The 20,509-nt window shown below is 34.4% G+C and overlaps 3 protein-coding genes across 4 annotated transcripts; 1 reads left to right on the forward strand and 2 right to left on the reverse strand.

Annotated features, from left to right (window-relative positions):
* Positions 1 to 5,231: 5,231 nt before the first annotated feature.
* LOC140795322 (U-box domain-containing protein 25-like) lies at positions 5,232 to 7,160 on the reverse strand. Its single transcript, XM_073147824.1, has 3 exons — positions 6,907 to 7,160; positions 6,679 to 6,805; positions 5,232 to 6,587 (listed from the first exon to the last, which is right to left on the reverse strand). The coding sequence occupies exon 3, from the start codon at positions 6,572 to 6,574 to the stop codon at positions 5,420 to 5,422; it is 1,155 nt and encodes a 384-aa protein (XP_073003925.1). The 5' UTR covers positions 6,575 to 6,587; positions 6,679 to 6,805; positions 6,907 to 7,160; the 3' UTR covers positions 5,232 to 5,419.
* A 1,728-nt stretch (positions 7,161 to 8,888) lies between these two features.
* On the forward strand, positions 8,889 to 13,483 carry LOC140795539 (chaperone protein dnaJ 10). The gene is made up of 10 exons (XM_073148172.1): positions 8,889 to 9,381; positions 9,490 to 9,549; positions 9,744 to 9,826; positions 10,249 to 10,402; positions 10,862 to 10,991; positions 11,524 to 11,682; positions 11,762 to 11,940; positions 12,060 to 12,140; positions 12,665 to 12,811; positions 13,114 to 13,483. Exons 1-10 carry the CDS (start codon positions 9,295 to 9,297, stop codon positions 13,189 to 13,191), a joined length of 1,158 nt encoding a protein of 385 aa, XP_073004273.1. The 5' UTR covers positions 8,889 to 9,294; the 3' UTR covers positions 13,192 to 13,483.
* Positions 13,484 to 13,624: 141 nt separating this feature from the next.
* LOC140795540 (ACT domain-containing protein ACR3) lies at positions 13,625 to 20,264 on the reverse strand. 2 transcript variants are annotated; one of them, XM_073148174.1, is made up of 8 exons: positions 19,997 to 20,264; positions 17,097 to 17,155; positions 16,924 to 16,969; positions 16,630 to 16,744; positions 15,904 to 15,971; positions 15,027 to 15,629; positions 14,258 to 14,362; positions 13,625 to 14,120 (listed from the first exon to the last, which is right to left on the reverse strand). In XM_073148174.1, the coding sequence occupies exons 2-8, from the start codon at positions 17,153 to 17,155 to the stop codon at positions 13,797 to 13,799; spliced, it is 1,320 nt and encodes a 439-aa protein (XP_073004275.1). In that variant the 5' UTR covers positions 19,997 to 20,264; the 3' UTR covers positions 13,625 to 13,796. The 2 variants fall into 2 exon arrangements, with proteins under 2 accessions (XP_073004275.1, XP_073004274.1); XM_073148173.1 differs by lacking the exon at positions 19,997 to 20,264 and adding an exon at positions 17,289 to 17,392.
* Positions 20,265 to 20,509: the final 245 nt, after the last annotated feature.

Genomic DNA, 20,509 nt, shown 5'->3' on the forward strand with positions numbered 1-20,509 from the left:
GTCATAAGTATAGAGACTAGTTTGAGACTTTTTAAATTACAGAATGAGTAAAATAATTTTAAGCATAAGTACAGTACGGCAAAATGCATTTAACCCAATAAAATTTAAGTCCAACCACATAAAAGAACATACAATTACTCCTCATTTATTATCATATAAATACAAATCTTATCAAGAACAACTTCTTAAAAGTTATCCAACCAAACACAAGTAGAGATATATTTGTAAAGCATATTGTAAGGTTAGGTTAAGTTAGATTAGATTAGTTAACTAAATTTAACCAAAACTCCAAGTATTACAAATAAAAGGTTGATATTGATGGAATATTCCTTGTCCTTTTTTATTCAGTGATGGGGGGTTGCTAGTGGTAGAGTATAGAGTAGAGTTGTGGATGATGATGAAGAGGGATAGAATCTTGCATAGATATGCGAGCAAAGGAATGTCGTTTTCAATGTGGTGGTGGATGGAAGAGTGAGAGAGAGAGAGAGAGAGAGAGTTAATTGGGTTGGATCTCATGCTTCTCGTGATTGTTTTTCTTTTTCTTTTCTTTTTTTTTAAATTTTTTTCATTTCCTACTCACCACTTGTTTTTTATTTTTGTTATATATATATATATAATGTTATGTTTGGCTTTGTTGTGTTGTAGAAGAGTATCTTTTATTATTACATTATATGTGTGTAAATTGATTATTATCTATTTTAAAAAGTCTTAAATTAGTCTGTATATTTATTAAACTTGACCGAAACTAAAATATCCTATCATGTTTGCTAGACAAGACATGTTGCTATACTAAATTTTATCAAAATAGTTATGGCGATTAATTAAATTTGATAGAAAAAAATTAACTGTCTCACTTTTGTTATAAATATAAGAACTGGTTTAAGATTTTTTGAAGTATAATTTTAGACATACGTGGTAAAATATATATATAATTTTTTGATAGTGCTAGAGTTTGAACTCGTGGGATATTTGCCTCATATTATTTTATCTCAATCTTATTCATGAAGTAGATAAGCTATCTTTTTTATTGGATGTTAATGAGTTCTGTTTAAAATAAATAGCTGAGTTAATATATACCTATACGAAAAATTAATCTTATTAATAATTTTATTTAATATAAATTACTCTCTTTGTGCGTAATATTGGGTACGTATAGGTTAGGAAAAATATTACCATCACATAAATAATTTAATCCTTTAATTTGCTAACATTATAAAAAATTTCTCCTTGACTTATAGCGATTTCTATTTAATAAAATTATTATTTTCCAAAATAATTCTTTATGGTAAGGTACAAGTAGTAAAAAATCTCAATATTAATTGTTCTTTTATGATCGTTATTTTGTACATCTTATATAGCGTCATGTCACACATCACTCTCTCTAGAAGATGATGATGATAACAATGATGACTACCATGATGATAATAATAATAAAAGATAAACTCTATGTGACTTAATAAAAATACTAAAAGGCTAAACTCCTAAAAGATTTATATTTTTACACCACCGTTGTTGATCAGTTCAACGTTTTTATCTACGAAAATTAATTTTAGTTAGTATTTTGATAATTTAAGTTATTACTCTATAAGTAAAATACTTATGAGATTAACGTTTTTTATGAGGCTACGGTAAAATAATAAATTTTAAAAAAGTTTGTGTATAATACCCTGCTTTATAACGCAATTATGGTTTACATCCTACATTTTCACTATTTATAAATCGAAGCAAATATGTGTAAAAAAATACTCTAGGTTAGATTTGAACTACTCTAGGTTAGTTAACTTAACTCGAGATCTAATTAAATTTAACTAACTGATCTAGCTACAGGGTATTTTTAGGGCTCGACTTATAAATAGTGAAACAAGGCGTTATATGAAATTTTCCTAAATTTAGGGAACAGTTTATATTGATAAATAAAATTTAAAACATGACTAGTTTGGTCAAGCAAAACTCTTTTGTGATGCAAATTGGAAGATTACAATGAACAAGCTAAAGGCTACTCTATAACTCTAACAATATATATATATATATTCTAAAAAAATAATAGGCAATAGGGATAAATAGTAATAAAAATCCACGTGTCAATCGAGAACATTGACATCTCAATAAATATCTTATCAAGCTTATCTATGGAAAGTGACTTAATAATTTAATTATTCTAAAAAAATATCATCAAGTCTTAATCATGAACTCGACTTGCACAGCAAGTGAAGTTTCTATGACACCGAAATTAATTAACTCTCACGGCATGTATATTACCTTTGATTAAGCTCCAAAACTCAAGATTAATCTTATTTTTTCCCCTAATTTTAATGGATGGACTAGCAAATTGTGGAACTAGCTTGCTTAATGGGGTGAATTAATTTTGCAGTAGTTATGAGATGTTACCAAATTCTCTGTGGGATTCATTGATGCAATCATAGGTGCTCAAAAGGATTGTTCTTATTAGATCAGTTTGGGCGTGCTGTCGGATATACATACGCTAACGTATCGATTTCGTGCATTAGACGGTTTTGATTATATCTGCTCTAATTTTATAGTTCTGTTGTATTTGCTTTCCGGTGTGACAAACAGAAAACCTACTTCGAATCGAGTCATACTGAATTCTACACATTTTTATTGTGTCTTCTCTCAAAGATGTGTAATGGTAATAATCAGGATTTAATCATGAACGCATCCATTTGGGTGTGCCGTCGCATATATGCTAACGTATCAATTTCGTGTATTACCTCTCTAATCCTATAGCTCTGTTGTATTTACTTTCGGGTGTGATAGACAGAACCTACCTCGGATCGAGTCACACTGAATCCCGCACATTTCTATTGTCTTCTCTCAAAGATGTGTAATGGCGGACTTTAAGGTCTTATTTACTTTGAGTTCAGAAACCGTCATGAACTAGTTCAAAGACTCCTGATTCGGTAATTATACGTCGTTTTTATCTTTTTTATATCTAATTAAGTTTAATCTCTAAAAAATTAACACTGAAAAATAATACCAACTAATCAAGTTCGGAGTTTAGTCTCCAACCAAATAATACTTTAAAAAAAAACTGAATTTCTCCATCAACCAAACACACTTTAATTGAAATAAAAAGGAAAAACTCCACGTGTCTAAACTCTCTCTCTCTCTCTCTCATAGGAATAATTAGTTGGCCAAACTCTATCAATGACGTCTTAACTAGTCCTTTATCTAACGTCAGTTTAAATCATTGATGATGCTTTAATAATAATTTATTCATATTATTGTTCCTTTATTATAACTAATCTATTTTTTAAATTTAATTGGAACTACTCTATACGACATAAGATTCTATTCTAGACATGGTGTGACCCAATTGCTCATAAAAAATTCAATTGTAAATTTTAATAGTATGTGTTAATATGCAATAGTTTAGGAGGTTTAGGAAAATAAATTACCCTCTTATTTAGTCCTTTAAGGGGCCAAAAAGTTTATTTATTACCCTCTAAAATTAAATTGTTCCTTAAAACATTATTTGTATTACTTTATCATCTCTTAGTCTAGATTAATATAAAATTATTATATTTTTCATTCAAACTTGACAAAGATATGAAAATTATTCACCAAAGCCCACATCATATAGTTGGTATCCAGTTCTTCAAGTTTAAATCATCTCGTTATTTGCATCCCTTTAGATAAATAAATGATTAAAGAATGGGATAATTAATGTGACATAGGTATAATAATAATAATTTGTTGGCTTTTGTTTAGTTTTTCACATTAGTCTAATATCATAGAGTTAAAAAGTAATACAAATAAAAATGTATGAGTATGTTTAATTTTGGCATAATTATATCGAGTAATTTTATAATTTTGTAATTTGCCCGTTAACTTTTTATTGGGTTGGGTTAGACCAAGCCAGACCCATTACCGTCAAGAGTTGGACTTGGGCTATGGGTTCAAGTCCAATACAATTCACGGATCCGACCCATATTTAACCCTTAAGATATTTCCAAAACTAGCTAAGAAACAAATATATAGAAATAAAGCAAAAGGATAATTTTATTTACTATTACTTATTTTTCACATATAATCTTAAATTTTGTTTTAAAAAAATATTTATAGACTCCCTGAATTATTTAAAACTTGATGTCATTAACAAAAAAGATAAAAATACAAAAATGTCTCTCAAAAGAATATAGGGGATAAAGTGTATATTAGTATTTTTTTTTCTCTTGATCTTTTGTATAAAATTAAGGTATAAATGTCATGAATCTACTTACATGTGAGTCTAATTTATGGATGAAAAACTTAACAAGAAACTAATGCTCTCTTTCGTTGCATTATACCACTATCCATGTATTTGCTCCTTGCGATCATTCTATAGGATAGCTTACTCACGTTATCGAGCTTATTTTGCACCACCAATGTGTTTTGCGCATTCCACACCTCTCCGTGACTCTCTATATACTATTTCTATAGAATAGCGATGTGCAGAATATTTTTGTACATATTCGCTAAATCATAGGACTTGATTTGTAAATAGAAAAAAATATAGGGTATAGACCACAATTTTGTTAAAAAGCAGATATTATATGCAAATTGTCTTTATTTTTAATATAATATTAAGTGAAAAAAAAGATGGGAAAAAATATTTTCTTTTTGATAAAATTACTATGAATACTCTTTGATTTGATATAAAGTATGTTGATTGGATGGATATCGAGAGTAAAGAGTTATTCCTAAAGTAAATGGGGATTCATGAATAACTTTTTTCTTATTATGGAATACAACTCCTTATTTCAGAATAACAACTAAATATTATTATAACCTCATTGTAGAATACAAATACTATTAATTAAAATTACTTCTTATACCATGCACTAACCTAATTACTAATTTATTTTTGATATCTATCTCGTCAAATTATTTTATATCAAATAAAATGATATTCACGGTAATTTTATAAAAAATAAAATATTTTTTTCTTATTATTTTAGTTTGTATCGCATTAAATATAATTATTACATACTTATTTTAAAATACAAGTGAACGTAAAAATAGTTACCGATAAATATTTATTTTAAAATTAATCTTATTTCTAATTCACTATATCATAATTGTTACGGAAATATATCTTATTTTATGCGAGATAAAAATATCAAAGGAGGGAGATTGTTCTGCTGTAGAACAATTAATTAATCTCAGTTGCAACTTGCAATCAATATTGTAGAAGATTTCTGGTGCCTATTTATCCATATTGGAAGAATGTGTTTCAAGACAATCTTTTGACATCACTGTACTGAAAAATGATCCAAAGAAGTGAAACTCCAAGCTTTCAACAATACATTGAGAGATGTTGGAAGATCTCACAAACATCTCAAGATCTTTCTCATAGTTATACAAAACAATACTAATAAAGAAAAGGAGACCAAAACACTAAACAGAGACATTCTCATTCTCATCCCCACATTGATCTCAGTAGCCTCAGCAAAGCTCTGGCCTTAGTCTTAGTCCTAGAATTGCACTGGCTCTGCAGCAGAAGCAGCAGCTGCGTCAGCAACCCGGCGTCCACTGCCTCCGCCCGCAGCCGGGCCGAATCACAGCACATGATCAGAAGAGCTCCCACCGCGTGCTCGCCGCCGTCGTGGTCCGACGACACCACGAAGACGTGCCTGACGAGGACACGGACCGCGCCGGAGTTCTTGGCGAGGCTCCTCTTACCTGACTCCAATCCTAGTAGCACCTCAACTGTAGCCAGTGCCCGGGAAACACTCTTTTGAACTGAGACTGATAGGTATGCAATGAGGCCCTTCATGACGCCTTCTCTAACTGCACTCTCTCTGCTGGATTCTTCAACACAGACGGCGTAAACCGCTCGAACCGCAGCCTCCGACGCCCGGTCGTCGGCGTGTTTGCAATGTAGGATCGAGACTAGTACTCGCAGGACGCGTCGCGAATTTCCAATACTAGTGGCTAGCTCCATGGTTGCCGGAGATGTAGCAATTGTTTCTATGAGTTGGCATAGGCTTGTTTTGGTCTTGACTGTCCCTTGCTCAAACAGTTGCAGAAATGAGGCTAAGTAGGAGTCATTCTGGAGCATGCTGAGAGAATCCAATTGGGTTGAAGGCAAAAGGCTTAGGACACATTCGAGGGCTAGTTCTACAAGCTCCAAGTGATGATGATGGCTTACTACTTGAGATTGGAAGATTAGATGCAGTAGTAATTGAAAGAAGCCCAACTGGATCAAGCAGGCCTGTCCTATGTCAGACTCAGCTGATAGAATTCTAACCTTTCTGAGTGCATCAAGCCTCATGGCAATGGTGCTGGACTCAGACTGGAGATTATACTTGAGTGTGGCTAGTGAGAAGGGCTTCGGCGGGCAATTCGGGTCCGGTTCGTCGAGGAGCCATTGATCGATAAGGTGGCGGAGGGTGCAGTTTGGGACTAACGACATATCGTCGAGCGTCTGCATTGTCACCGGGCAAGTCCGGTTGCCGTCGGCGAGCCACTTTTCAATGCATGGCCTGTCATAGGTCTGGCCAGTGCAGAGTGTCACTGGATCAGTGAACAGATCCAGGCTAATTGGGCACCTGAACAAGTGTGGTATGCTCATTTGCCTCACTCTTCTGAATTCAAACACATACAAATGATCAAAAACAATGAAACTTTTAACCCAAAGGAATCAACAAGCAGTAGGAAGACAAAGATTGGGCAGACATTGTACTACTCAGCACTGATGAGACTTCAAATCAAGCAGCAGTAGTAGTCTGAGATTGAGGACCAAACTGGAGTTAAATGCCTGTTTCTCTCTTTCTAAACTGCAGTGGCCCTTTTGCTGTTGGAACTGAACAGCAGCAGTATTTCAGAAGCTAACAAAATAAAAGGGGAAATTGAATTGTGTCTCCAATCCTGAGCTGGCAAAAGGCAAGCATGATAAAGGCAAACCTTGAAGTTGGCACCCTCAGTGTCCATAGGACACTTCCAGCAATCAGAAAAGACCAGGAAACATACAAGAAAACTGGCAGCATCTGCTGAAAAGATTGAAACAAGAGCTAAATCTCACTCTTTGCATCATTGTGGAGATTGCATTTGATGAACCCAACTGCTGAAATAATGCAGAATGGGCATTCAACAAAGTCACAGGACTCATGAGAGTGCCAACTAATGAGTAATTGGCAGTATACTACTTTGTCACAGGCGTAGCCAAATGATACTTTTGACATGTCTAACAGTAGAGCTAGTTTCAAAGCCTGGGGATAAAATTAATAATGATGCAAGCCTCGAGCCAATAACTTGGATAGATTATTCTTGGCACTATGTCTAATAAGGTTATATAAATGCCAAAGTTTGTGTTACATAGTGAGGTGCTGTACCCATTCAGGCAGGCAAGTTTGCCAAAATTAAGGAAATAGGATCAGATAATGCCATTGATGTTTGGAGAAAAAAAAACTAGAAAAAAATAAATATTTATAAAGATATCGCCAGCGCGTCACGTGTCGGTTTGTCATTAACTGAATTTTTGTCAAAACTAACATATAAAAAAATTTGATTTAATCCATAGTAGGGTGTATGTCTCAAGAAATGAAAAAAGAAAAGAAAAAAAGAGAGTAGCAGTATCTAGGTGTGACACAATATCTTGCATTTATGAGAAGAATTCTTTGTCTCTGTTTTAAGGATTAGTTTAGTTGCTGGCCACCATGGAATTCTTCTCTTTACCTTGAATAATTCAACAGCAAAAGCTTTGGAATTTGAACAAAAGAAGAGTTTTCTTGCCTGATTCATCCATTCAGGACTTAAATTTGAACTTAAATTGATTTCAATCAAAATATTTTACTAGCACTATTTTGTCATCATCATCTTCTGATATAAGATACTGAATTCCAAAGGCACACAAGATGATGAGTGTCTAAGAAGAGCTCTGCAGACTCTCTGTGACCTCTTTTCTTTTCTTTTTGTGTTTTAAAAATTTTCTTTTGCCTTTTATCTTTTGTTGGTGTTATTATTGCACCTCTCCACTTTATGGTGCTGTCCATCAGTCCATATCCTTTACCTTTGCCTGCATATTTATGACTTATTTATTTAGTGATTAATTTTAGGGTATTTTATGAATCACACCTTATATTTTATCTATTTTGTGATTCATATTTTATCTTAGATGATTTTATAATCCGACATCTTTTTTTTTATAATTCTCGTTTAACACCCTAATATTATTTTGACTAACTGATATCGACTAAATTATTAAAATATTATTACTACTATTTTTACTCTCTCTGCCTCTTATTTGAAGGAGGCATGAGTAATTTAGGTATTTAAAATTATTTTACATATTATAATAGAATATTTTTTACTAGTATCGTTTAAATTAACGGAGATTGCTAAATAAGAATATAACCTCAAAGATGGAGTGTGAATTACAAAAATAAATAAAATATAAGGTGTTTCCCTTAATTTTAAAATATATAATCTTATTTATTATTCTCAAAATAAAGTTTTTATTTTAGAAATAGTTATTCTTATATTTACTTTTATTTTAAAATAAGAGTATAATAATTACCTTTATAAAGTGAAGAAAAAAATAAATTTTTTTTTATGAAATCATAATAAATAATCTTTGATTTAATATAAAATAGGTTGATGCAATAAATATTAAGGGTAAATTAGTAATTGAGTTAGTATGTGGTATAATATATAATTTTGATGAATATAATTTGTATTCTAGAATGTGATACTATAGTGTTCAGTTGTTATATTAGAATAAAGAGTTATATCTGAAATAAGAAAATAAATTATTGATGAACCCTTAGGAATTTTTTAATAATAAAGTTTAAAATATAATTGATAGTGAACGGTAATTGATAAAAATATAGGGAGTGAAATGTAAATTTCCGTAACTCTAAATATATTGAACAGAAGCTTTCTGCGTCATTTCTACAAACACCTTAAGTGCTATGCTCGCCAAGGGCACCACACTCGCATGAAAACTCCATCCCCCACAAGCCGCAATCATAATCCAACGAAAGAAAGAGAAAAGTTTACCCATTTTTTCAAATCGCTTTACGTGAGCGCCAACCCACACTTGTCCAATCTTGAGACTAAACAAAGACGAGGCAAAGGCAAAAGGAGAAGAAGCACAAAGGAGCTCATCACCTCTCTCATCTCCCACTTCCCCCACCTCCTCCGACCCATTTCTTTAATCCCCATTGCGGAACTGGAAAGATGGCCATGTGGGGTTTCACCGCTTCCTCTCTCTCCTTTACTCTCCCGTCTCTTTCTCTGTCTGGCAAAAGAGAGATTGGGATTGGAGTAGGGGAAGGGGTTGGGTAGGAGAAGATGGCGAAGGAGACGGAGTACTACGATGTTCTCGGCGTCGGGCCCTCGGCGTCCGAGGAAGAGATCAGGAAAGCTTATTATCTCAAGGTGGGTTTCTTTAAGCAGGAAGAAAAATTCGATCTTTTCTTACTTTTTTGGTACTAAATTGCACGTCTTTGCTGGGTATTAAGTGATTATTTGTTGGATGTTGAACAGGCTAGGCAAGTTCATCCTGATAAAAATCCAAATGACCCCCAAGCTGCTGAGAGGTTTCAGGTTAGTGTGATGTACTTCCTTGTCCTGGATATGCTAATCTTGCCAAGTCTTGGTTTTGACAAAATCTGGTCTGCTTACGCTATAATTTGAATCTGATTATTGTTGAATTGTCATGAAAGCTGACGTTTCTATTTGTTGGCTGTTTTAAGATTTCTATTGAGTTTGTGAAATGATTGAAAGAGTGAGCTTTTCAGGTACTTGGAGAAGCTTACCAGGTTTTGAGTGATCCTGTGCAAAGAAAGGCATACGATGGCTATGGTAAAAATAGTGTGTCTAGGTAAGTATATGTTTCAACATTGGATTTTGTCTATCTTGGCTATCCTTCAATACCAGGCAAAATGAGATTTTATGATTGACAGGTCTTCTGCACAACTGGTTAGCTAAAACAATGTAAATTAGGTAGTGTATTATACATAAACTGAGGGATGTATATGATATGCAGAAACATATGGAATTTGGTAGGTAAGCTTGCATTGTTCCTATGGAGAGTTCTTTTAGATTATCCCTTCCTCACAAAGCAGAATACAGAAGACAGCTTTAAGACTAAAAGATTAACCAAATAAGGAATGAAACTAAGATTCTATTTTCATGAGTGTGATTCTTTTCTTTTCTTTCCTCATATCAATTGGTTATCCTTTCATTTGTGGCTTTCCAACTAATTTGAAGTTATTTGACAAAATAATATTAATATTCTTTCAGGGAGAATATGTTAGATGCAACTGCAGTCTTTACCCTTCTTTTTGGAAGTGAAATTTTTGAGGATTACATTGGTCACCTTGCCGTGGCAATGATGGCTTCATCGGAGTTGACAAGTGAAAATGACAATCCTGAAAAGCTTCAGGATAGATTGAGGGTAAGCAAGTTGCAAGGCTTTAAAAATATTCAAAGAGCAATTAAAATGTCCAGCAGCAGTATAGATTCCAATATATGTTGTGTAGTTTTAGAGTCACTACACATTCCTTAAATATATAACTTGCTTGCTTATAGCATCTTTGGATATTTTTATGGAGCCAAGTACATGCATTTCTTGAAAAGTGAGCTTATGAGTTATGATACATGACAAAGTTCTAAAAAGTTGTAAGTATAGTCTTTTGATTCTATGAGTGGAATGCTCGTGAGTCATGAGATTTTGTTTCAGTTAATTATATTTGTTTTAGTTGACTCCACAAGTGGACGTCGTTTTTGTCATCTTGAAAGAGAAACTGAAACTGATCTCACTCATCAAATTCAAATCATTTTGGATCTCTCTGTAGTGTTATTGCTGATACTCTTCTAGTTCAAAATATAATTTTATTCATTTATTGTCATAAAGGCAGTACAAAGAGAAAGAGAAGAAAATCTTGCAAAATTTCTGAAAGATTTTCTTAACCAATATGTTCGTGGTGACAAAGAGGGATTTATTCGTCACGCTGAAGTTGAAGCAAGGAGGCTTTCTAACACAGGTTGGCCCCGCAAATTATTATATTATCTCAATGAAGCACTATTGTTCTTTTGTTTGTTAAAGATTATATTCTCATTTGATTGTTGTATCAAGTTTATGGATACATCTAGGAAGTCCAAGGAAGTGATCAGCTTTTAAGCCTAGGCGGCCTAAAAAGGAAGGGTAAAATGAAATAAAAGTCATCAATAATCATGTCTAGTTTCTCACTTAATTCATATGGCCAAATGTTCCCTAATATGCACAATTACATGAAATATAATAATCATTATTCACACGAACATGTTATGGGCATCAAATAATGCCACCACTAAGAGGAAGAGTGGGAATGCAAAGATCATACAAAAAAGGCCTGGTTAAAGCACACATAAAAACTTTTTTAAAAAAAGAAGAAGAAGCAGAAGCTGCTTCTCTTGATTTCTGATTCTTTACAATTTTAATGGTCAAATGTAATGTCTTTCAGCAACTTGTACGTATTAAGGCTGGATGGTGAATACACAAATTCTTATATTTCCTTTTTTGTGCTTGAAGTGCAGCATTTGGAGCTGATATTCTTCGCACCATTGGGTATGTGTATTCAAGACAAGCTGCAAAAGAACTTGGCAAGAAAGTTATGTATCTAGGAGTCCCATTTCTGGCAGAATGGGTAAGAAACAAGGGACATTTTTGGAAATCACAGGTCACGGCAGCAAAAGGTGTGGACTTTGAATATTCTGCAGTAGGGTTGTTCCATTGTAAATTGTTGACTAATTTGCTAACTGTAAAAGGGCCCAGGTGCTTTTCAATTATTGCAGCTGCAGGAAGACGTATGCCGGCAGATCAACAAAGATGGCCATGGATCTGAAAGAGAAGTTGATTTACATATGCGGATGAATAAGGACTTGATGATGAATTCACTGTGGAAGCTGAATGTTGTTGATATTGAAGTGACTCTTTTACATGTATGCCAAATGGTATGTCTTAGGATTTTTAAAAATTGCTACCTTTACTCTGGTCATGTGTTTTATACCATTGTATTTTCTTAGGTCACTAGCAAAGTTGATTTATCACCATTTACTAAACTTTCTCATAGGTACTACAAGAAAACAATGCAAAGAAAGAAGAACTCAAGGCCCGTGCATTAGCTTTGAAAATTCTTGGAAAAGTTTTTCAGGTATAACTTTAATATCTGTACTTTTGTCTTCATCATATGTTAGATCAATTTGCTTGCCATCAGTACTGAAAGTCATTGATTGACTAGAATTATTTTCTTTCTACAAAAGAATAGAAGCTATTGCTGCTGATATTGTTGTTATTGTTGTCTTTTGATTCTTTTGAAGATTGTCACTTTTGAAGAGAAAAAGGTATGACAATAATGTGATTTAAATTAGTTATGATAGCAATTCTGCACAGGAAGTTTTGAAATATTCTCACTCAGCAAGCATGAAAACCTATTGCACACTTAGTGTAGATCAAGCTCAGCATTGTTCGGTTGCCCTTTGAAACTCCAGATACTTAATAAAGTTCATAAATTCATAAAATTTGTCTGTTAAGTACCTTTTATCTTTTACTGAGCAACTATAAATATATCTCTGGCTTTAGTTCTCAATGATAACCAACTGGTTGTGCTCCAGATATTGTCACCTTCATTGTGAAGGTTCTAAAATGATTGTTATGATAATTTGTGTTCCTCTGTAGACGGAAAAGCAGTCAATGCCTGCGAGCGCATCAAAACAAAATATTCTAGATGGTGATGATGATGATGACGACGATAGCAGTTCGGATGATAGTTCAGTTGGGGATGTACCTAGGGCACTTCCATACCGGACTCCTTTTCTTACACAAGTAAGTTCTGTGTCTTAAAGGAAAACCAACTTCATGTTCACTATTATTGATAATTCAATAGTTTCACATTTTAGAAAGCATTCTGTTTCATGAGACAATAAAAAAGGTGATATATGTAGATATGCAAGTATATACTAATGTCAATGCCCTTTGAGTCTATTGGTCCAGATTCTTGCATTGACACGTTCATTTGTGCAATACCAAACCACATGTTAAGTGCTTCTCAAGTAAATGCTTTTCATAAACTGAAAAACATAAAAGAAAGCCCGCAGAGCCCTTAATTTTCCACTTGCTTTCTGCAGGGCATAGGCAGGCTGTTTCGATGCCTTTGCAACCCAGCATATGATGTGGATGATGATTTTGAACCCCACAGCAAGTGACCATGACAAGCCGATTACTCACACTGAACGAAGCCGACTATATGATAATGCAAGAGAAAAATGTGACTCTGGCTTCTTGAGACGATAATGCTGAAAAATTATACAGTTTTTATCCGTTCTCATTTGTAGTTCCAATAATCAAAATATCAAGAATGGACTTATTTTCTTGCGCATTTTTTAATTAACTTTCTTGGATTCAGTCCTTTTCTCATGTATATGAGTAAATTTGAGTTTGGCTCAATGCTCTTTTTATGCAATGGCTGGAAATCCAATCAAATTTGGTGCTGTGCAATTACTTCAGATATTTAGTATTTACTTCATATAGCACTAAATTTGCATATCCTGTGATAACTTAGATTGGAGTAGTTTCTCTTTTCTGTGAAGTCTGCAACAGCTGAAAGAACTGATGGATGAGGGTGAATCAACGCTGACATGGTTAAGACCTCAATCCACTATTTGTGCTTAACAATTAGTGATGATAGTCTATGTTACAAGAACTGCCATATCCTAGATCAAATCCAAGTTGTAAAGATACAAAGTTGCCAAATATACAGAGGATTAGGAGCATTATGGAGAAGAAGAAGAAGAAGAATCTGATGCTATGATCAGCTAAGGAACTTTGCAAACAAGCTCTCAAAGGAGAAGAAGCTGGTCCTGGGCACGCCTCTGGGCTGGGCAGTCTTGTTGCTGGAAGGCACCCTCTTCACATTGAGCATCACAGTGTGTCCGATCTCCCGTCGGAGGGCTTCGATCGTCTTCATGTCCACCGGATTCCCTGACGGACCCCTCACGTAGAAAACATTCACGGCCTGTTCTTCGACGGTCGTCACGTCGGCCCTCGTGACCGTCAAACCGTGCTCACGCAGAACTCGCGTTACGTCGGAGAGCAAGCCCACTCTATCTCTTCCACAAAGCTCCAGGCTGTAGCCCTGTAATGAGTTACACTAGTAGATCTTACAACAAAAATTTTAAAACTTTTTTTATGTCAAACATATAAGCAATGCTCCAATGTTGCAATGAAAGAGACACACTGAACTAGATAGCCAGAAAACTTTTGAGTCGTCACCTCCGAAACTCTTCTTGAGATGGCAGCTTCAAGGCACTTGATTAGCCTATCTGTTTCATCTTTGGAGTCAATGGTGCATCCATCTTTCCGACGTATATATAACTCCTGAAACAAACCAGTTTTATTAGAAATTAGAACAAACATTTGTAAACACTAGCAAATTGCAAATAAAAGAACCTTGTGTGGTGGGTCTGTCGCGGACTTAGTTTTTAAAATGCAACCCGATCGAGATTGCAAACAAAATGGTTCTAACAAGATGTCGGATGCGCATATCCAATAGCTCTGATTACATTTGTTACATTTGACGGCTGTTCGGATCAACCGGCATGAGATGGAAATCAAACTTAGCTGTAGCTTACCTTTTCTCTAAAAGTTTTTATTTTTGATATATAATTACCACTAAACTATTAAAATGCCATACTGGGACTAAAATATATTAGTGAATATATATATATAAAATATTCCTAACAGATGGTTATTAAAATTAATAAATACATATAAATAATTAAAATATTTCTCACTGCCCACTGATTTTTCTTTTTTTTTTTTGTTTTGCAAAAGATAAAATTTTCTTTTCTTAATCTATAATATTGTGTATTAATATTAGATATCTTTCTATGCATTTTAAGCAATCTAATCTGAAATGATAATTTGAAAGCTTGAAGGTGACAATTACGTAAAAGTGCCTTTTCCAGAAAAATAAAAAGAAAAAGAAAAAGATGACAAATATGCAAAAAGAACCCGAAATTTAATTTGAATGATTTCACACCTGCAAAGCGAAGGGCCCATCTGACGAGATGGAGGCATGGAAGACCGAAAACTGCAGATCCGTCAACGTGCAGACGATATCGAACAACAACTTGGGCCGATCGGCGCACCGGACGTTGACCACCGAGTACAGCTTCTCCTCGCACCGCTCGACGCTAACCACCGGCCGCCGCTGCCTCCTCGCCGCGTCATCACCGTCCGGCTCGACGTCGTCGGCCTCGTAGTCCTTGTCCGCGAGCATCAGCTGGTGGAGCCGCCGGTCCACGTGGGTCGACCCGGCGGAGAAGCTCGTGCGGCCGCGGAGGACGTTGCTGAGCCGCTCCTCCATCTCGGACAGCCGCGCGGGGTCGTCCACGGCGCGACACGTCGCCTCGTCGTTGACGTAGACGACGCAGGCCAGCTTGGTGTTGTGGGTCCAGACCTCGGCGGCGATGACGTTGCACTGGAGGTCGGTGATGACGGCGAAGATCTCAGAGAGGAGGCCGGGCCGGTCGGTTCCGATGAGCTCCACCGCTATGTGGTCGCCGATGGCGTGCATCCCGATTGATTTCACTGGGGATGACCCTCTCTTTGGGTCTACTTTGATGCTCTCTGGGCCCAGAGCCTTAAAAACATAATTTGAAAAAAATAATAATAATAAATAGTTGGGTTTAAAACCTTCAAAACCTATATGTTTAGATTTATTATCATTCATATCATACCTACTATATAAATATTTGCATTTTGCTTAAAATATCTCGCAGACATCCTTCTATTATTAATTTTCTTAACAGTTACTATATTATAATTTAATTCTTCTGAATAAGTTTTTAAGTTAAAATTAAGAATAAATTAAAAATTATATTTAAAAAGGAAGAGAGATAGTGAGGAGGGCTTACCTTCTCAATGTAGTCTATGGTCTTCTGGTCGCTTATCTTTCGACCATGTTGATCCGTGACATGGAACACTGCAATCCACAACACCATCAATGGTGATCAAATATAAACATCTTCTATAATTTATATTTGTATGTATACTCTTAATTGCCCTTCGTGTTACTTTCTAATACTCATAGACAAAATAGTATAAATACTCTTAAATAAAATAGCAGATAACAAATTAATTATGTTTAGACTCTTTGAACTATCACTCTTGTTTTCATACTTTCCATAATCTTTTTAACACAGACCTCTTGAACTATTGTCTATTAGCTTTTCTATTCACAAGTTATTACATATAAATTAATGATCAGTTATACGACATGTTTACCCTTATGTTTTAAAGCGGAGAAGAGAGAAAAATTTTAGTTTATCAAAATTTTCTTATCTTCTCACGGGGGGATATTTTAGTCTTTTCAGCTTTTCTATTTATTGTGTAGAAGAATGAGATATTTTTAATAGTTCAAATGGTCTATGTGTCACAAAAAAAAGTTCAAGAAAGATATATAAAAAGCATAATACTTTAGGAGGTCTAAATGTAATTACTCCTAAAATAAATATAGATAAACTAAAATAATGACATTTTTTTAATCTTTAATACAGTTAAATTGATTGAGTTTTAATGGTTAATTAGGCTTGTGGGGTATCAATGTGAAGAAGAGATTCTTTTGGAATATATAGACTCACCATCCATGAACCATCCACCATCAGAGGTAATATATGCTTTGGAGATGGTTAGGTCCAAGTCACTTAACACCTGCACCACTTCCAATAGTATCCCTACCTTGTTCAAACTGTCCACCTGATCACAGTAAGGCAATATAAGTAGCACAATAGAGTCTAATATACACTTTCAATTAATTTAGGCAATTGAGAGTAGTACAAATTCATATTCTTCAGATAGATAAATAGATAGATAGATTCCTATTTAGTTTACAGAAAACAATATAATCTCATACTAAAGATATAAATGAACCTCACCTTAACCAGAGTACAATCATCACAGGTAGTGTTATCTATACATACTCTGCAAGAAAAAGAAGAGTAGCAAGGAGTTTAATTAGGAAGTAAGAAACAAATTTAAAAACTATATTTCAGAAGAGATAGCAAAGTAATCGAAGCTATTTATCTTCTAAATGATAGTAAAAGTATACCTGGGGGGATTAATACGCAGGCTGTGGTTTTCGTACTCAGGATCAAAGTAGGGCCACATCTGCACCAAGTCCACAATTTCACCACTATGTCAGAATTGCTTTATGTTGTCTCTTTATATGTGTATATAGGAATGTAACTACACCATATCCAAAAATATGCCATTTAATTACCATGAATTATACCTAACATACCTTTGGTGGCATGGAGATTGGAGCATCATATCTTCGTTTACACCACCATACCTTACCTTATACTATGATGGCAACTCTAGTCTTTGATATTAACATTTAACGCTACAAATTGCTCTCGCAAGATTCAAGAAAAGATTAAGTTACATTTATGCCCCTAAATTAGGTTTCAGTATCATACTATCATAATGTGTCCCCTGAAGAATAAAACTATACAATCTACCCCCTTGCCTAAATTTGGTCTGAGCATGATGGGATATATACACCAATGCATTAATTGCATATATCTAACAGCTCTGAGTACACCCAAAAAGATATATTGAGGGCCAAACAATTTAAGCAAACACAATTAGAGTTGTGGAATAAGTGCATCTTGATGTTTTAACGCACATCTAACATGCACTCAGACATGTTCATAATCCTACAAGTAGGCTAATCATAGAGCAACCCAGACGAGTAGAAAACTCTACCCTCTTGTCACTCACCAACTCGGACTTTAAACGTGCTCCGGCTAGTCATGCGGGAGGGCCATTCAGGCCGAAGATGGGCTATGGAAGAGTAGTAGTAGAGGAATGTTAACCGGCCAACTACTTTAAAAGTTTAAATTATTAAATATTTTATATTCTAATATTTTTCTCAACTTCTCTGCTCAAGATATTTTAATAGACGTAAGTATTGACTTAAACAGATAGAGAAGTTTTTATATTTTAATAATATATGAATCGAACTCAGAAATTTCACTCTGGTATTATGTTACTTCATCTACTAATTTAAAGCTTAAGCTACTAGATACCAATAATCTTTACATTTTATATTCTAATAAGGAAGTGGAGAGGAAGAAAGAGAGAATAAAAAAAAAGTGCTAAGAAAGCCATGCGAAGAAGAGAGAGGGAAAGGAAAGAAGAAGGTAACAGAGAGAGGAAAGGGAGGGAGAAGAATAAGGAATGGGCTAAACATTGTGGATAGGGAGAGGGGAGAGGAGAGATGAGAGAAGGGAAGAATGAAAGAAAAGAAAAGAAAAAGTTTGGAGCTGGGTTCTGGGGTAGCTTGAGTCAAAGTGGGTTTTTGATCAGGTCTACCTACAGGAAGTTAAGTCATAACAACATATAATTTAGCCAAAATGAACAACATGCAGTTTATTAACAAGATTAAAGTATCTAATAATAATACTTTAAATAAGAAACTATTTTGTAAGCACCCTGTTTGAAGTCTCTTTAGAGCCTAATTGGGCATTAGAGGCAGGTTAATTAGAATAATACCACCTGTAGTTAATTATGCTCTACGGAATCAAGATCCACGTCAGATGTGACTGTGTCTTGATTAAGAAATGCTGAGGAGTTATGACACGCACCAATTAAAATTATACGAAAACACATCAACCATCTAAATTCTAAATAAAAATTTGAGAAAGTGGGGGGAAGAAATCAAAAGGGGTGGAATCGAGAATTTGAGATTGACATCAGAGATTCCATGCGGCACGTTAGCATCCCCCAAGAACAAAAAGGAAATTATATTATTCTTGTGAGATTAAGTTAATCCAAGATACTAATTAACGTGTCGCCGCACATCTATTGGTCGTTTGGTCTTCCAGGCGGTCTATAGCTCCGCAGGATCAGATTGACATAACCTGCACCTGGAGCCAACCGCCCGCATAAAATCGCGGGTTTTGTGTTTTGCAAATCACCGCCTGTGTTTTAGACTTATTGTACAAAACTACTCCTTTTATTACCTTTCCTTTATATACAGAAATATTTTTCTAGATTTTCTAAACTAAAATGCATTGATTTCTCACCCTTTTTTTCTTTCTATATTTTGAATAAGAATTACAGTTTAACCCGTGAACCAAATTGTAATAGTTAAAATTTGAGAGATTCTTCCCATACCTAAGAGTACTTGTATATTTAGGATATTGATGTTTTTGTTTTTATAATTAACTTGATAAAAGTTTAATTAAATTTTATCTTTTTTTATTATATTTTAATTATTTACATATATGGCTTATTAGTTTATAATTGATTTAAACTAAAATTTAATAATAGATAGTTTCGAATATAAAAACTAGCTATTATTAAGATTATAAAATTTAAAAAATTATTAAGATTTTCATAGGGGAGATATTTATAGAGACTATATTTCTATATTTCCAAGAGGAGTTGTAACTTACCCTTGATTTTTTGTTATGAATAAATGACAAAATAACCAAACCATTCTGATTATATTTTTATAGGAGTAATTAATTCTTTTTATATCTCAGTTAGTAGTTACTAATGATTCTAACTTGGATGGGACCGCAATGAGTTATGTTTCAAGTTCAAAGTATAACGGGATAAATTATAAATAGGACCAAACGACAGGGGTAAGTTGTAATTTTCATCTGAAACAAAACCATTTAAAGGGTCTCTTAGTTTTATACCTCTCCAATGAACTGAAGGTGATGTTTTACAAATAAGATTAATAGAAGCAGTTTTCTCATATATTGACCCACTACATCCGTCCGATGGTGATCGAACGGCTGAGATCCGCCGCAGGGTGTAAATCTCAAACCCCACGAAATCAACAACCTTTTAGAAAACGAAAACGAAATCTATGAATTCGAACACCAAGATGAGAAAATTACTTCCAAGAAAACGAAATTAAACGGAGGAGTCATTGAAACACGAGACTACGATTCAAGCAGCAAACACAGAGAGAGTAGAGATTGCGATGCGTACCTCTTCTTATCTTTCTTCGATCTTCTTCTTCCTTGCGGTTTCGAACTCAAATTGGAGGCCGGGAGAGAAGAGAGGAATAAGATTAGGAAAGCATAAGGAAAGAGGAGAAGAAGAAGAAGAAGAAGGAGAATAAGGAAGAGGGAGACATGAGCGGATAGGAAGATGAAGAGAATCTTTAGACGTCGGAAGAGCACTTCGTTCTCTCTCTCTCTCTCTCTCTCTCTCTCTCTCTCTCTCTCTCTCTCTCCTTACCTCAAACCCTTCGCAAATCGCAACCCATTTGGAGTTTATTATATAGCTCCCAAATAAGTAAAAAATAAGAGGCTTTTCTCGTTTCACACCCTGCATTTTGTGTTTATTGTTTGTTTCCAATTTAAATAATAGAAAACATCATATTCAGGACTATTAAAATAAACACAAAGCAAGGAGCTAAATTGAAGAATCTCTGAAAATAGTCATATAATAATTAGTTGTTTATATCAATGAATATTTTATAGAGAAAGGAGAGATATG

This window comes from Typha latifolia, chromosome 9, assembly GCF_019914945.1.
Source record: "Typha latifolia isolate L0001 chromosome 9, TyphaL0001v2, whole genome shotgun sequence".
In the NCBI taxonomy this organism is placed as follows: Eukaryota; Viridiplantae; Streptophyta; class Magnoliopsida; order Poales; family Typhaceae; genus Typha; species Typha latifolia.